At 45.6% G+C, this 18,007-nt stretch overlaps 1 protein-coding gene across 1 annotated transcript in view; it reads right to left on the minus strand.

The window, feature by feature from the left end:
• Positions 1-305: 305 nt before the first annotated feature.
• chd9 (chromodomain helicase DNA binding protein 9) overlaps positions 306-18,007 on the minus strand; it is a 69,103-nt gene continuing 51,401 nt past the window's right edge. The window contains 20 exon segments of the mRNA XM_063881053.1: positions 306-3,934; positions 4,351-4,455; positions 4,654-4,691; positions 4,694-4,802; positions 5,615-5,845; positions 5,964-6,112; positions 6,440-6,617; positions 7,449-7,679; positions 7,810-7,979; positions 8,193-9,044; positions 9,857-10,062; positions 10,147-10,393; positions 11,168-11,216; positions 11,404-11,461; positions 11,577-11,694; positions 12,822-12,925; positions 13,547-13,636; positions 17,138-17,297; positions 17,407-17,606; positions 17,776-17,975. Coding sequence (XP_063737123.1) covers positions 3,008-3,934; positions 4,351-4,455; positions 4,654-4,691; positions 4,694-4,802; positions 5,615-5,845; positions 5,964-6,112; positions 6,440-6,617; positions 7,449-7,679; positions 7,810-7,979; positions 8,193-9,044; positions 9,857-10,062; positions 10,147-10,393; positions 11,168-11,216; positions 11,404-11,461; positions 11,577-11,694; positions 12,822-12,925; positions 13,547-13,636; positions 17,138-17,297; positions 17,407-17,606; positions 17,776-17,975 — 4,422 coding nt within the window. The 3' untranslated portion in view covers positions 306-3,007.

Consider the following 18,007-nt stretch of genomic DNA (forward strand, 5'->3'; position numbering starts at 1 on the left):
CTGTGCAAATATCAACCATTTCAACTCTAAAAAGTATTAAGGAACACACCAAGTAAGGTTTTAGTTACTTACATTCAAGCAAGTACTGATGATTTGTCCATCAATGGTGAATTTCATGCATTTAAAAGCATTAAAAAGTGCTTTTATTGCAGTTTGTAACACACTCCTTTTTTGACTTCTCCCCTGCTGAGTGCAAATGAATAAATCACAGGAACAATAATACAGTGTACACATGTGAGGAGAGTTCCCATACTGTTCCTGATTTCTCAAAGAAGGCCCCCACACAAAGCAACAAGCACACTTAATTGATAGTCAGAAGAATATGTTTAATAAAAATAATTAAACCTCAATTTCCTCTATAGAACTTCATAGAAAGTAATCCAATAAATTACAAATGAATTTTAAGACGTGTTTTCCTGCACTACATAAAGAATTATTCTGAATACACAGACCAAAACTTGCAAATATTACAACTGTCCAATGAAAGAAAACAAAAAGACAAAAACTGACCAGAGTGACATTTAGGATATTATCAAGCTTGAAAGCAAAAATACAAAACCAACGATGCTAGTTTTGCCATTTCAGTGATTACATGTATGAAACAGAAATACCCCCCTGTACAGCAGTAGTGTGTTCTGTCATTCCTCTTGCATATTGGTCATTTTGTTACTCGTGTTTAACGCAGATTCTACGTTTGTCTCTAGCACTAGCAGTGCTTCGGGAGTCCTTGTACAGTACGACCTAAAAATAAAAACAAGCGAAAGGTCTAATCTTATGTCGACCACTTTTAGGTGTCCTAAACGGGCTCTGCACACTCCATTAAGCCATCACTGTGGGGCAACAGAAAGGAAATAGACCACCTACAGCAGAATAACAATGGCTGGGTGTTTGCATAAGGGCACTACGAGTTTAAAGAAAGCAGAGGTGCAGATTTACAAAATGACAGTGGCGTGTTTAAGTTCAGTTGCTCAGACATAGAAAAATACTGTACTGTTAGTAATAATATAAAAAAAAGAAATTGCATTGCAAGCAAAAACCCATGACGAGGTCTATATATATGTATATATATAACAGGCATACAAGGAAATCACTTGAAAGCAACATTAGAAATTAATACAAGTCTTGAGTCGAGGGGCAGCTTGTGGTTTCAGCCACTACAGAACTATGCTACAGCAATACTGAAGAGTGGAACAGACTGAGTTAATTCAGGGGGGCTCTGTTGTACCCAGGCCAAACAAAAGCCTCACTTCAGAAATGTTTTTGAAACTTGTGTCTAACAGTCCGCTGTGTAACAGCAGTCCTAGAGCAAGCAGAGGATTTACAAAAAGGTACTTCGGCTTTTGAGTGAACTCCAGTGTTTGTGTGTATCCTGGTTGAACGTGTGCAGGGACGATGGAGGAAACGAGCGTGGAGCACGGATGTGTTTGTCAGACGGTAGGTGAATGCGAGCGTGAGGTACAGGATAAGGGCACTTCTACATCTAGCTGAAGCTCCGTTCATCAGCAGAACACAATCTGAGACAAAGTGACACACACACGGAGAAGCTGCAGACTCCCAGCTGCTTTTACCGAGCCCTTCCTGAAGCGGACCCGTCTGGCACGCAAGGATAATACTCAATCTCAGAGAGGGGTTTTAGCCGTTTGTGCTTGTGCCTTGTACGTTTCGGTGCACAGAATCCAAGGTCTGTCCTCCAAATGTCTAATGTTAGAAGTGTTTCTACGGGTCATTAGCTTTGCAAGGCCCCTCCTTAATACACGACATTCAGACTGGAAGTGATGGAAGCGGGAGATACCGGGTGAGGAGTTAAACCACGGAAAACACAGTGGAAGCTCTCAGTAAAAAAACACAGCCTCTGACAAACACATTCCAGCAGAAACAAGGACATTATGTTCTCTACAGGGACAGCAACAACACACACCCATGCACATCTGCACAGTGAAGCCAGACCATTTGAACAGTTGAGGTAAGATGCAGCCAAATATGCCAGGGTGGTAGTAATAACCTCCTCGTCATTAATAATCCTGAATTCTTTCAAAAGAGAAACTAAATGAGGACCTCCGAGGGTCACAGGGCAGTTTTTGGCACACAGTAAAAGGTTGTTTTCCGTCCCACAGCTTTATCAGACTGACACTAAAGTCAAAATTAACGCGTGTGCGAGTGAGTGTGTGTGCACCTGCTGTCAGTAGCTAAAGTGCACCTTGGACATGTTTCTAAAATTAGATGAGAAAACTGAAATCTCGCTGAGTAATTACGATCCATTATGATAGATTTTTGCGGACTGCAAACATAATACTTCCGTAGATTTCCCCAAAGTGAAGCGCAAAGAGCGAGCTTCAGGTTTCCAAACAGGATGTGGACTAATACAGAAATGAAGTCGACGTGATATGAGTGACAGGTGAGTGATTTGTGCACTGGGTGGAACATGGCAGACAGAATCTACAGCTTCAGTGACATTCATTAGCTGCCCAAGTTATTGCTGACATATCCAACGTATGATCTGCAAAGCATAAGTGTCAACGAACCTGTAAAAGTACCGACTATTTACAAGAGAAAGTGTTTGTCAAGTCTCGTTCCCCCCGGCCCCAAACAATCAAAATATATTAATAGTACAGCTCAACGAGCATGTTGATGTAGTTTCACTTTTTTAATAAAATTAAATCCTGACATAATTACAATAATGCCGTTTTTTTGTTGCAATTGTACATAAGTGTGGTACAGGTTCACAGAGTTCAGAGATCTACTACAGTCTGACATGCAAAATGTCTCAAAACAAGACTGTACCTTGTGAACAAACACTGACATTTTATTTCAGTTCTTTTTAAGTCAGTTTTACTGTTTTTTTAAAAGGTTTTTGTGGTCTTTATTACACAACGTTTTTGTTAGTTCTTGTATTTACATGTAAAGAAATCGCAACATAAGTGCTGGAAAATCCATATATATGTGAATATATGTGTACATTTCTAGGCGATACATAAATAAATTTATAATTATATTCATAGGATCAGTCCTAATCACTGGAGTCTGAATCATCCGATGAAGAGGAGCTCCCAGACTCGGAGGAAGATGACTCAGCTTTCCCCGAACCGTCAGGACCACTGTTCTCCTTCTGTTCTGCTGAGTCATCTTCTTCTTCATCATCGTCTTCTAATGCCTCGTCATCGTCCTCTGCGTCCCTCTCTGCCGCTAGCTGAGCGATCTCCTGTGAAGAGCCTGCAGGAGGAAGAGGAGCAGGAGGGTGGGGGGGGTCAGAGTTGGAGCTCTGCGGCTGTGTGGGGGGGTTAAGGCCTGGAGTGAGAAGCATCCCTGGGTAAAGCATACTGGAGAGTAACAAGGGGTTGAGAGACAGTGAAGAGGCAGCTGAAGCACTTTGTGGGGCGGAGGAAGAGGAGCTGGAAGTGGAAGAAGGAGTCGAGTTTGAGCCCTCTGTCCTTTCTCCTTTGGGCTCTGAGGTGTGGGGGGGGGCTTTAGAGGCAGACGGCTCTCCTGCTGCACCGCTGCTGCTTCCCTTTGTCTTCTCCTCGAAGCCTCCCGCGCCCTCCTGAGCGGGCTTCCCCAGCAGGCTGCTCATGCCAATCAGGTTCGGCAATCCGGCCATACCAGAGAGCATCATGGGAAACATGGCTGCTAGGTTACTGGCGGCCAGGTTGCTGGCGTCGGACGGCAGCCCCATGAGGCCGGCGGTGAGCTGCAGAGACTGCAGGCTCTGCAGGTTCTGCTGGAAGGCCTGCAGGCTGCTCAGGTCCATCCCGGAGAGCAGGCCGTTGGCCAGCAAGGGGTTCAGACCCAGGGCGGAGGCTGCTGGGTTGGGGGCTGAAGCCGCCGCCGCTGCCGCCTTGGCCAGAGGGTTCTTGGGTCGACGTCCACGCCGGCTCACCTCCTCAGGAACGATGGGTCCCGTCAGGATCCTGTCAAACATGCTCTCTGGGAGGTAACCCTGGAGGAACAGGGAGGATATATGCAGGGTGAGCAGAGGTTCACAGCACAGCTGAAGAGGATGCTTCACTGCCATTTACAGTACATGTAATAACTGATGTGAGGACGCATATACATTGCTCACTTTCTAGCTCCACCTAGCTCAACTGAAGCAGTCTAAAACTACAGCCCTGCAACCATTTAGTTATATTTTTATTGTTGACACTGTAGCCTACCTTCATGCAGTTAAAATATTGGGAACACCATAAACTATAGCTTCCAGATCAATACTAGCATTAAATTACACCTTCTAAAGGATTTATTTCTGTGGAGTTATGATAATACTGAATGTTTAACTCCCCGCATTACAACAAACTGTTAAAAACACCTTCTCTGACAGATCAAAGTCCAGTGGAAGTTTGTGAGTGAGGAACTCACCGACTGTTTGACGACATCGGCCCATTCAGGTGGGACTCCGTACTCGGGGTTCTCCTGAAGGAACCGGCAGAGATCCTTCAGAGGAGGAGCAAAGGCTCCACCCACCTACAGAAGGAGCGATCACAGAAACACGAACACATGTTCACAATGGGCAAGATACATATTTGGACAAACAATATCTTTTACAGAGTTGTCAAAAAGGCCCAATCATTAGCAGAATCAGATTTTGTTATAGTGAGAAAATTCAATACTGAGAGGGGAAAACTTGTATGAGCTTTAACCCAAAAACAGTACCACACACACCTTGCGTGCATTCCTCCTGTTGATGATCTGGACCCTTCCTCTCCGGTCAGACTGTTCACATCGATCTTGTTTGGGTTCCTGCAGCGGTGCCTCTTCTGTTTGGGCCGACCGTCCTGGAAGTGGAACTGCATTGGCATCTTATTTACCCCCTGCACACGAGACACGAGACATGAGACATGAGACATGGAGACATGGTCATGGCCACAGCACATGTCTGACTGCAGTCACCTGTCTGCACAAGCTGACTGAGTGGACTTGGTAACTACATGTCTGAAAGCCATATTCTGTACAGCAATTGGTTCCTATTAGGGATGCACCGATTGCGAAAATGTCGGCCGATGCCGATGTTAAGAATAACAGTCTTGCCGATGTTTTACTATTTAAACTGTAATAGCATAAGGCAGCGTGTCCATTTAAGAGAGAGAGTGGGGGATACATGCATGCATAAGAGCGAGAGAGAGCTTTCTGGAAGTTAACGGGAGTAGCAGCAAAAAAAAAAGTCACAAATATAAATGACTGCCTCTCAAGAACAGAATGATGGATTTAATTTACCGATCCTGCAGACACCCGCTACAAGGGGCAGAAGTCCTGCAGCATGCAGTGGGCAGCAGCAGCTCCTCACAGAGGAGAGGAGACGACCCCCCCTCCGAATGACTTTAAAGTTACGGCAGACCTACAGTCACTGATATAATCCTTCAAAATGATGCCCTGATTTAAGATTTGGTCCGTCAGATTTTAAAATAACAACACTGATGCGACTTCTCCCGGTCACGTAGCAAAACATAAACATCGGCGACTGCCATCGGTGATGTCACCTTATTTGACCGATGTGCCGATTATGGTAAATAGGGCTAACATCGGCCGATGCATCCCTAGTTCCTATACATCCATTAAATTGGTTTCTCGTGTTTTTGTGTGAATAGATTCTTTATAAATATGTTATATGAGAAATTAAAATCACCGGGATGAAGGCTCCTGTGTCGGCCACAAAGCCAGGGTGCTCCATCAGCCACTGTTCCAGATCTTTCCTCCGGGGGGCGTCTTCCCCTGCCAGCCGGGTGCCATCTTTTAGGTTGATGACGGGCACCCTGGTGTCAGTGTCTGCGGGGGCCTGGCTGGAGCTCTGGCTGAAGCCCGGCAGTGGAGCCACAGCCATGCCCACCTGACCAATACCCCCCCATCCTGGAGGCAACTGGAGATACGAGAGCACAGAACAGAGTTGGAGCAGCACACTCTAGCTATCAATAACTATATTATACCATAAGCAACTATACATGTGTGGTGGCGTACAAGCTACTGAGACGGCTCACCTGATCTGGAACAGCAGGGACTCTGCTCCTGTTCATGAGGAGCAGGTCCATGCCCTCCACGTTCTTCCTCCTCCCCCTCCGCCTCTTCACCACCGGCTGGCCGTCCAGTGCTCCGTTCAGCCTCATCTGACCAGGCAGACATGGAGGAGCTGCAGGAGAGGAACCGTGTTAGCTGAGGACTACTGGGTCAAGTTCTGTGGTCAAACTGAAGTAATGAAGCTTTGAGTTGTCATTGGAAATTGTAGACACACATTCAGAAGTAAATGAACAGCTTTGGAAGACCATAACCTCAACGGTAAGATTCTTTGTATGAAAGTTTGAGATAAATATATTTGTGTAAACAGAACCAGTAGGTCTGCAGAAGACGGTGTATGTCTTTGCCGTCTCATTAATCTAAACTCTGCTGCCACCTATTGGTGTTACTGGGCAGGTAGAGTCAGCCCTGCCTCGACAATATGAATTTTGAATAAACGCACTGCTCTGGAAGCTGCACTGAGGCTTGGTGATGTCGGCCAGTCCGGTGTCCGAGGCGCTCTGCAGCTCTTGAAGCCGCGCCAGGTACTGCTGCTGGGCCTGGGGGCCCTCCTCCGACTCCAGGGGCCTCTTCAGAGGTAGACCTTGTTTCTGGAAGGTCAACTTCAGACCTCCTTCCTGCTGAACACACAGAGAATAGAAGGTGTTGGATAGGTCTAGGAAGATTTATAGTGACAGGGAAAACAAAGAGCGATATGCAAGGAGAAACTAGCTGTTCTCTGCCCGTGTGTCCAGTCATTTAAGGGGTTTATATCAAAGTCACTAGTTAGCTTTCCATTTCCATGTATGTGATTAATTATATAAATGATGAGAATTTCTTACAGCAAAGCACATGTTCGTCAGTTGTTTTTTGTTAGTAGTATTGACACACGCAGGGCAGTGTAAAGGCAGTAAAGTCTATTCATAGTTGGTACTGTAGTGGGAAGCCATGCCAAACAGAAAGCTGCCGTCAGCATTTACAGGTTTCGAAGGTAACAAGCAGCAGGGTCTGTGGAACATGTTGGAAAAAGACCCTGATCAAAAAGCAACACACAAGCAAGGAATAAGTGGAAGCATGTCAGGCCTGCAGAGTCAACAGCCACGTTGCCTGGAAGCGTATTAGAGCACACCCACAGCCACAGCCTCCATTTCAATAAGATTAGAAGCAAGACTCCTTCAGTCTAAAGAGGCTGCACACTCAACCTTGTTATATTCTCATGACTGACTGATTTGTGCTCGTGTAATCACAGCCCCAGAGCCCGATTCAAATTGAGTGTGTGGGAAAAGAGAGGAAGGCTGCTATTAAATTAATCTGTTATCCTGCCAGGCAGTAAAAACCACTAATCATACCCAAAGGAAAGAAGAAGAAAAGAAACCCAGAGAAACATGCTGAGTGCGGCCATGGCAGCGGCAGGGTCCTACGGTTAGGCGAAGCGGAGGGGAGGTGAGGGAGGAAGGGCGAAATCAACATACATCGTTGAGTTTTACTGAGAACTCCTTGTTTTCTGCAACATGCTTGGTCACCTTTGACCCCTGTGGTGAAGCGGAGGGGTCCTCGCACAGGCTGTTGGCATTGTCCAGCAGCTTGGTGGTGTAGAAGGAGGCCACGGCGCCTCCGGGCTCGTACACCCGGCGCGTTCCCGGCCATTTGCCCTTCAGCACCGCCTGGCAGATGCTGTCCAGGCGGTTGATGATGACACGATCCTGAATAAACATTAGCACGTTAAAAGTGTTGCATCACCAGGGCAATCACTTCCATCATTTCCCAGTTAACTCAACACTTGACCTGATGCTGTGTTGGTCATGCATTAGTAACTGGATTGCAGTGGTTCACCTTTGGCCAGTAGGATGCAGCGAGCATGTACCCTCCTCCCTGGAAGGGATGTGAGGAGTTGTTGGCGATGCCGTTCTCAGCTGTGTGAGTGTCCTGGGTTTCGTCCTGCATCGTGCTCAGTGACGCCACGCTGTCCTCGTCAAAGCCCTTCACGATGGCTGCTGCAGGCACTGAGGACACAGAGACAGACGTTAGACACACACCGTAAACATTTAAGTGTGCATGATTCTGTGCAGGTGTTATTTAAGACTGCCCTCACGTCCCAATGGGCCAAAGAACAAAACCAGATTCAGATTGTTTGTTTGTTTAATCTATCAGTTAAGTCATTTTGTGAAATATGTCTTTCCTCAAAACTAAATCTACAATACTCCTGGGTTCCTCACCTTTCTTCTTCCCTTCCTCTCCCTCACTGTCGCTGTCATCAGAAGACGACGAGGAGGAGGACGATGAAGACGAGGAGCCAGAGGAGCAGGACGACGAAGAGGACGAAGAGCTGGACCCGGAATGTGACGTGGAAGAAGAGGACGATGAGGAGGTGGAAGAGGAGTGCGACGAAGAGCTGGAGGAGGAGCCGTCTGAGTCGGACTCCGAGCCACGCTTGGCCTCCCTGCGGCTCTTCTTGGACTTCTTGGGTTTCCTCTCGGAAGAGTTGGGGGTGAGGGGTTTGGTGCGCGCCGCCTCCAGCTCACACAGCGGCTTCTCCTCCAGACCGGTGGGAGTAGCCGGTGCTCGAGTCGGGCTCCAACCCTCCCCCTGCTTTTCCTGGGCCTCCTCCCCCTCCGAGGCTGGCTCCACTTTGGGTACGACCCCACCGACCTCTGCATCTCTGTGGGTCGGAGGAGGCAGCGGGGAGCCCGTCAACGTGGAGCTGCTGGCCTGGCACTGAGGGTGTAGCAGCGGGGTGGGCGTGCGCGAGTGCTGCTGAGCAGTCTTTGTCTGGCTGTAGTTGCGCTGTGCGGCCATGAAGCTGAGCTCGGGGTCCCTCAGGATGTGGTAATCTGTGCGGCTGACTCCGTGCTTGGCGGCTCCGATGAGCAGGTCCCGGTCGTGGGTTCCAGCCTCCCACCAGACGGGCAGGTCGGAGCTCATCTGGCACAGCAGCAGGCGCTCGTAAAGCAGCTCGTGGCGAAGGACTTGTTCCCTCACCTGGCGCAGCAGCTCCACCCGGTAGAGGGTGCGGGACGCTCGCTCCTCTGTGATGGGCTGGATGTTCAGAGATGGCTCCACCGCAGCGTCTGGAAGAGTAGACGGAGGAGCAGATGTGAGTGTGTGAGAGGAAATGAAGGCTGCTCTACAGGTACAACCCACCGACCTGGAGTGAGTTTAAACATCACTCTGTTTGTTTTCCAGCTAATGATTAACCTTATCAGCCCCTCTGCTTTAGTACTGCTGAGCCAGCTTGTTAATAAGGTGCTACCGACCTCTCTCCAGAATTAAATCATTTACAGCCGGAGTGTGGGTCAGGCAGTACAAGTCACTCAGGGCATGGTACATTAGGTAGAAATACATAAAACACCCTAATATGTCTTTTCCACAGCAACCTGATTTTAAATACAGACATGAGGCAGATCATAACTTATCCAACGTTCAAAATAAGTAATTCATTAGTTTCTAAAATACACTTTGAGAAGTGGACTGAGCATTATTCAATAGATACAGCACAGTGTAGGGCTGAAACAACATTAATAATTCACTTTTAAATTCATTATTTTATGATTCATAAAGCCATTAGTCAATCCAGCTTCCTAAAAAGGTTCCTTCCTAAGGTCTTTAAATGTCTTGTTTTGTATGCATCTAAAACCCAAAGACATTAAGTATAATATGATATAAAACTGAGGGAAACAGGATGATCCCTTTTTTTTCTCAATCTACAAATAGATAAGTCCACTAATTGTTGCACCTCTAGCTCACGGTGACAGAACTTCTGTAGGGAACGTAAAAATGAAATGTGGTTGTCTAAATGTCCAGACTTCTAAACCCAAGCTGTGCAAAAAGACTAACAGTTTCTCAGTGTGTACATGTGTGAGTACTCAAGAGGACCCCTTACCTCCCTCTTTGGGTGGCAGGCGACACACCCTCCGGCACATGGCGGTAAAAGCACACAGGTATTTCTGCAGGCTCTCGTCAGTCTTCTTGTGCAGCCGAGCCATGGCTCTGAACTTGGTCCAGTCGAAGCGGCCGAGGCTCGGGTCGAAAACGACTCCGAAAGTTGAGACCACACGGTAGAAGTCGGCCTCTTCTCGCCTCGTCCATCTGGAGAGAGAAACATGTACCCTGTTAGGACACTCTGTACACAATGCATTTGATATCTCAATGAAACAGCGTCTCACTCCTGACCTTTGTTGCCGTTCGATCTTAGCGACCATCTTGGGGTTGAGGGTGTCGTTGAGTGTGGGGGGCAGCGGGCAGAGGGGAGCGGACAGCATCATGGTGGACGGAGACGGAATCTGCGTCTGGTGGATCTGGAGGATCTGCCGGCTCTTGGTGAAGCGCTGAGAGGCTGTGATGAGTCGCCTCAGCCTGGCAGTCAGCACTGAGGGCGAGGGCCAATAGGAAGTCTGACTCCCTGTCACTGGAACTGCATCTGATCAGAGGCAAAACAAATATTTAGAATTCCTTAGAAAATGTGCTTTTTTCTTGAATGTTTAACATACAAAGTACAGACTGCATCAGGAAATGGTTACACAAGTAAACTTGTTGTACCTTAGATACTTTCATTTATGTTTTTCCTGGACTTCATCTTCATTGGTAATAGTAACTTGTAGATAACAGGAGCTTACTGAATGTTTTGATAGGCATGCATGTTCTTCCTTCCTACCTAAGACTGCACTGTATTGAAAAACTACTGCATTTAATCATTTATATTACTAACTTTTCGAATCCAGCTACTGATTTTTCTACTCTTTTTATTTAATTAATTAAGATGCGTTTCCAATTTAAAATGTCTTATATTTTCCTTTTATCTGCACCGTCCCCTATGGTGTAACAATTAAAATGTACCTGCTATTGGACGAATAAAGGATTTATGATTCTGACTCCTTTTACTCTTAATCATTGAATCATATAATTTACAATGCACTGTAATTTGTATTCTTGTATTTTACAAAAGTCTTATTTTAGCTTGTTTTAATTACACATTTTTCAAATTGATTAAAAATGAAATTATAAAATGTTTCTTTTGCATTCTGAATACTTGCACTTGTTTTCCATGTTGACGAAACGTGCTTTATAAATAAACCTATCTTGCCTAACTTCAAATTTCACAACTTCCCAGATTCCCCCCGCTTGTGGGAAGCCAGTATTTATTTTCCCCACAGCAAAGATAATCCACTGTGGATTACAAGTATCTAATACTCACCTCCGGCACTGTCAGTGACAACGAGATCTCCAGGAGAAGAGGCGTCATCCTGCGTGAGAGGACGTTGTGATTACAGAAGGACAGAACGTACGCAAACAGTGTGTTACCTCACTGATGGATTATAATAATGAATCAAAATCAAGCTCAGACACACAGAGGTCCTAGTTTCCCTGACCGGTTAGCTTTGTATGCTTTATCAGAGGACCAGCATGCAGCTGTGGGTCACGTGACCTTACCTCCATGTCGTCCTTCAGCAGGGCAGGGGCAGGCTTGTACTCTGGGTCATCCACATCCCTACACACAGCACACACACACACAGATAAAGTCTGTCATTTTACAGCTGACACACTCTTTAAAATATCTAAAGACATGCACACTAAAGACAAGTCCACATAATGTTTGTGCCGACCCGTCCATGAAGTCGTTGCCTCTCTGTTCGGCAGCGATGGCCTTCTCATCCGGTCGTCCCACACGCTCTAGGTAGCACAGAGTGGGGTCCGCACGCAGAGTGTTGTACTTCTCATAACCTGGGAGACGAAGGGAGGGTAAGCAAATACAAAAAGGTTAGCAAAGGATAACGCATGGAAACTCTTAGGTTGCGGTCGAATAGGCTGTTTAGCTTAGGAAGGTTCCTAACGACCCGGAAGTACCTCAGTGGCCGCCATGATGAGAGCTGTTCGAATTCTCTAGATGATAGGAAAGGAGCTCTGAAACTTTCTTTATAACCTCCTTTAGCTTAGGAAACACTGGACCTTCCTTTACGAAAGGAAAGGACAAAATACGGTCCCACAATGCGGCCACTACTTTTACCGTGTCACAACATTCGGCCGTTCACGGAAACGACCGATCGTGACGAGGAATGCGTATCATGAAAGTCACGGTGCTTATTAAGCAATTTAAAACTTATACCGTGACTTGCCAAAGTGCTGTGTTTGGAACGTTCAGTTTTACATTCATCAAAAGGAGAAATATGAACGTTGCTTTTTAACTTGAGATGTTTACATAAAGTCCACATTTCACAGTATTTGTCAGAGGCCTCAGTTTTCACTTCCCTTTTTACAACCTAATATAGAACATGTGTCTCTCTGTTGTCCACGTTCATAGAGCATAAAACACCATCAGAGAGCCTGGTGTAAAGTAGGTGTGCTTTCAGTAGTCGTGTACAGAGAACTGTAGTTTCCCCACAGCAGACGCTCATTAATAACGTCCGCTGGAGCATCATAAACACGTCGGATATTGAGAGTGCAGTCTGATTCTCTTGAAGCCCAATTATTTCCTAAATCCTCTTGAATCCTCCTATCCACTATTCCTTAAACCTGTGAGGGGTCGAGGATAGAGCATAGGAAAAGAAACTTATATTGACAGTTTGACTGTACCCTTAGATAGGGAGCAGGCAACACACACAAGCTGCATGCTTTCCCACATTACCCTGCTATCAATGGAAAAATATAGACACTGAAAAGATGTGGCGCCAACATCAACAGTTGTATTAATAACTTAGTAGAGCTTTAAATACTGTGTTTTACATCAGACTATACCCCCCTCTGTAAAGACACTTCGGTAGAGGCTAGTCTGGCCCAATGTCCTATTAAGAGCACACGTTTCTAATTTCTAGATATTGAAATAAACAAACATAAGAGCTGAGGTTTCTCACCATGCTTATAGACACCCAGCAGCAGACACTTGTCAGCAATGGCGTCCCACCACAAGGCCGGCAGCTCTGAGTGGTCAGGGTCAGGCACCCAGATCTTTATCTCACTAAAGACGGGGGAGGGGGAAGAGATTCAAACAGATATTAGATGGTGGAATCTTTGTTGATTTAATCCAATTATCGTCTTGTGTAATAATGTGCCCTTCTGACTGTTCATGAGGTCAAATAAAACAGCTTCAAATGAAGGGCTTTTATTGTGAAAAACACAAACATGCAGCTTCCTTTAACTTTCTATGGTGATTTCTTATTTAAAGCAGTATTGATCAACTATTTTCCACAGTGCCGTGCAATAGAAGACCTGCCTGTCTTTCACCAGCAGGTGGAGCTCTACAACCTCCTTATTCATTTGGTTTCATTAGAGGATTCTTCCTTCAACAGGTTGATACCATATGCTAATGATCACACTCCACTCGAGGAGAAAAATCTACCAGGCAGCTAAATCACCTCGGTAGAAAATCTGCTAAATCAATCTGACCTTCTGTGGAAAGCATGTAATCAGCTTTTATATCATTTGAGCTGATCAGGGACTCTACAACCAAACTAGGTAAGTAAGTTTAAGATCATATTTATCGCATTATGTTGGTTTAATGTATCTTAAGCAGTTAGAAGTTGTAGTAAAAAAGCTATGAATGATAAAAACACACATCAGAAAGTGTTTGTCCGCTCACCTGGAGTCCTCGCCGTCTAAAACCCTCTGGGCCTGGCTTCCGATCACCTCCTGTTTCAGGTAGTAGAGCATTCTGACCCTGAGCAGCACCCTGCACACAGAAAACCCAGTGGTCACAACAAAGCCGGCACAAATGCTGAGCGAGCAGAACCCACACACACCCACCCACCCACCCACACAAATGTGTGACAATTCAGCTGGAATCCTAAATTTGTTCTGTGTCGTCATGTCGTTTCACACAAACTACTGCATTTTTGCAAATACGTCTGTCTGAGTTGAGGCTTTTCTTTGTGTGTACAGCTGTAACTCCTTAGAAAGAGCAAATAAACACATCATTAATTCATTTGATGTATTGTTTTTTTGCTCATAATGATGTATAGACCACACAGAGAGTGGGTGGCTCCACCGAAAGGCTCCGAGGACCCGAGTGAACAGACAGCCATCTCTCTCTCCGGTCGTCATGTGGTCGTGCTCTGGCAGCAGATGAAGGCTGGGAAGTGGAGGCTGACAAGGTAGCGAGAGGCTGACTCACCGGGGAGACATTAGCTCCGTGATGCATGATCACACATCACAGGCGGGCGGGCTTTGAAACGAAGACACAGCGAAGTGGTGGGAGCTGTGGCGTGCCAGGCCGTAACGTCTTTCGCTTAATGTATAAAGCCTGCCGTGTAATCATTTTGTCTAAACGCAGAATGATTTTTCAATCCCGTCTTGTAATTCTGGCAAAATGTGGAGGTTTTAAGGATTCCTGGCGTTAGAGCAAGCCTCTCTGTGGGGCATTGCTATAGCTGTGGAGTTATTATCTGTCCTACAATTACTCTTAACAGAATGGTTTCATCTCAGAGGAAATACAGTATTCTCCTCCGATCATGCCAGAGCGAGGGGAAATTGGCACATGTAGCTTTCCTGAATCAAGCCCTTACAACACCACAATTAAAAATGCTTAATCAAACCAGAGTAGATAAGCACAATTATGAATGTTCCCCATTAGTAGCACACCAGTGGAGCAGCACAACTGTTGCCAAACTTCTGATATCTCAAAAAGGTGAATGTATAATTAAGAAGGAAAACAACTCTCTTTACAGACTGCTTTTTTCTTTATCATCTCCAATACGATTCACAACATGCATCCACCAACTTATGTCTGTAATCTTTGGGGTCAAAACTACGAAAAAATCCTCTCTGAAGACGTACAATCTTTCCTTTTAAACACAAATGATCTCAAACCTGATGCCATTTTGTCAGACATTTTAATATTTCAGGCTGCTCCATATCCTGTCATTTACCAGAGGTCATAGATTCTCATCTACCTCCCACCTTCTGTAATATTTACCCCGCTCAGACACATTTGCTAAGCTTCTATATGCAGGATCCTGATCATATAATGCTAATCTGTGGCCTGTTTTTCTGCCCAGGCTGCTCTCCTGTGGACTTCCACCATGCCAGGCACCTCCATCTTTTTTAATGCAGTAATTTGGCTAAATATTGTTATAAATGAGCCCCAAATCCTTCCCTGACTCACTGACAGGACGGGAAAAGACCACAGGGCTCTGGGGTGTGTGAGTCTGCCAGAGTGATGGATGTTTGCGGTGACCAGTCTGGACTTGTAGCTCTGGTAAATCAAAGTGTTGAACTTCCTCCCCTTTTTTCCCCCCTCCTCCTCCACCCTCCATCCTCCAGCGCGGAGCCGCCCAGGAGCAGCCGCTGCTTCCTCCGCCTGTCAGCGCAGCCCTTCATCACTCTGCTTTGTTACTCACTGTGTGTGTGTGTGTGTGTGTGTGTGTGTGTGTATGTGTGTGATGTGGTTCCTTCAGAGAGTCAGTTCATACACTGTCATTCTGAAGCAAGTAAGCCAAGAATGCATGACACGATGTGTGGCATGAAAAGAATCCATCATGGTCTGTTCACAGGAAACCAGAGTCACAGAAGTTATACCGAATCAAAGCACATGAGATCTTAATGTGCCTTCTCAAGACTGTGACCTCCACTCCAAAACCACCAGACTGAGGGACAGTTTTATCCAACAGACCGTAAGAAGTTTGAGGTCCTGAGCTCAGTGAAGTGTCACCATTCAATTACTGTGTGTTCATCTGGCATCGGTTAATAGTCCTTATTTTTTATATTATTACAGTATAAAGTATGTCATTTACTAAACAGTACCTAGTTTTACATTTTATTTCCTCTTGTGCTTTTTAACATGTTGATATTTTCCTTTATCCAGCAACTAACTTGAATTATTTCACTAAATTCCGGCAGGTTTTTTATCCTTTATGTTAAGTATAGTGGATGTTTTATTGTAGGGGGAGCAAAACAAAGCTTTTGAGTGTTTGAATCCATGTTAAAAGCATATTTTCACATTTTAAATACAGTAACAAGTCAAAGATATGTGATATTTACACAGTGGAAAGCACAAAATGTGCTTTAAAACCAAGGAATTCAAAACATGATGATAAGACAAAATCGCGTTTGTCTTTTAAAACTTCTGGAAACTATCGGCCTCTTTTAGTGTCTCTTCCTGTGTAGGAGTCATTTACATTTACGGTCCCGTTAAGAAGGGCAGTGAACCCTAACACCCTCCCCTCGGAATCAGCCACATTCCAGGTCCTCAGAGTGAAAAACACACAAGTCAGCAAACCCTGCTGCCTGCGTGTCCCCGTTTGCCTGGCGTGTCACATATCAGACAATCCCTGGATTCAGCACAACTGGGCAGGGGAACAATGGAGAACTTTCTATGGACGCTGCAGCGCTCTGCGGACACAAGCGCCGCGGACACAAGCCCCTCTTTTAAAAACAAGCAGCCAGCTACTCGGCTTTACATCTCAGCGGCCCGTGTTTTGATAGAAGCCATCTTTTTTTCCCCCTGTAAATAAGAGAGATCTATGACGGCCATTAGAACGGCTGGAGTCTCATGAAGCATCGTATCAGTCAGCTGGTGGCAATGGGATGCATGTCCGTTAATGAATCTGTCGACTGTCGCCTCCAATAGTGCCTCAGAATCACTGTGGCTTGGAGGTGTCACAGTTCAGATTTGAGCCGTGTAGAAATTGTATCTTCAAACACGTCAGGCTCTTATTCAGCTAAAATTAAACTGAAACAATATGTACTAGAAGACAATAACGACCCATTGCCAGTTGCTATAACAGCATGTAGGGTTTAAAAACAGACACAGGAACACACACACACCCCCACAAGAGATAAATCAAACCAATCATAGAGCATTTATTCAACATGTGAGCAGGTTAAAAGCATTAAAATACGATATTTAAAGTGTGTCTGATATAATAACACTATTTTATAAAGTAGTGTTAGAGTTTTTATATTTTATAGATTGGAATATTGTATCATTTGGTTGTTGTCATACAGTTGGCAATGTAGTAATACAATTTCATTTGGTGCCATACTTGATGTTAACTGAACCGTAGGAAAGTTTCAGCTTCAAACATTTACTTAATTCTTAATATTGCTTTGCTTTATGTCAGATTTAGCTCGTAGCTCATTTTATCTAAAGTCCCTTAAGAGGTACACACACTTCATACCTTGTTCAAACAATAAACCAGCACATTTTTCTGTACAACAATAAGGAAACACCTACTTGTTGCAGTGGTGCTTGAGGTGCTTCTTGTAGCCGTCGTCCTGCAGCATGTGCTCTGGGTTGTGTTTCCTGAGCCACTCGGCTTTGTGGATGTCAAAAGAGCTGGACTGGATCTTCATCTTCTTCCCCTTCCTGCCCCGCGGGACTGGAGCAGACAGACCTAGAGGAACAAGAGGAGGCCTTTCCGTAATCCCGCTTAGTATAAATCTCTGCTATCTTTTGTGATGCCAGGGGTGGTTTAAATGTAGGCTGCAAGTCCTGAGACTCACCCAGGTGATTCTGCAGCTCCTTAGTGCGCCCGTCCTCGCTGGGGGCAATCAGGTCCCACATGAAGCTTTTGATTTTGTCATCTCCACGGTAATGGACCAGGCAGTAAGACAGCAGGGCCCTGCAAATGGACTCCACATCCCTCTCTGTCAGCTGCTTCTTAAAGCGACCGTGGTTGAGGATATCCTTCCACCTGCCCCACCTTGACAGCAAAATGTAAGACATGTGGGCTCAGATAAAAAAGCATCACTTCGTCAAGCTATGCTACTTGAGGACAATACCGGGAAACACGTATTGAAACGTAGCAGCTTTTTCAAAGGACAACATGAACACAGTCTCTATGATTGAATGTCTATTTGAATCCTGTTTACCCGTAAACCAGCAGGTTCTTCTCCACTCTGAAGCACTCTGTGCGCCCGTAGCTGTTGAGGCGGTCGTGGTTTCGCCTGAGTTTGGGTTTGGAGTCGTCGCTGTCGCTGTTGCCCTCCGAGAGCTCGGCCAGCTCATCCTTGGTGGCGCTGAACGGCCTCGTCTGCTTTCTGACGCGAGGGGTGTCGATCACCAGGCTGTTCTGTAGCGAGGGAAGGAAGGCCAAACAAAATA

Source organism: Eleginops maclovinus, chromosome 4 (genome assembly GCF_036324505.1).
Source record: "Eleginops maclovinus isolate JMC-PN-2008 ecotype Puerto Natales chromosome 4, JC_Emac_rtc_rv5, whole genome shotgun sequence".
In the NCBI taxonomy this organism is placed as follows: domain Eukaryota; kingdom Metazoa; phylum Chordata; class Actinopteri; order Perciformes; family Eleginopidae; genus Eleginops; species Eleginops maclovinus.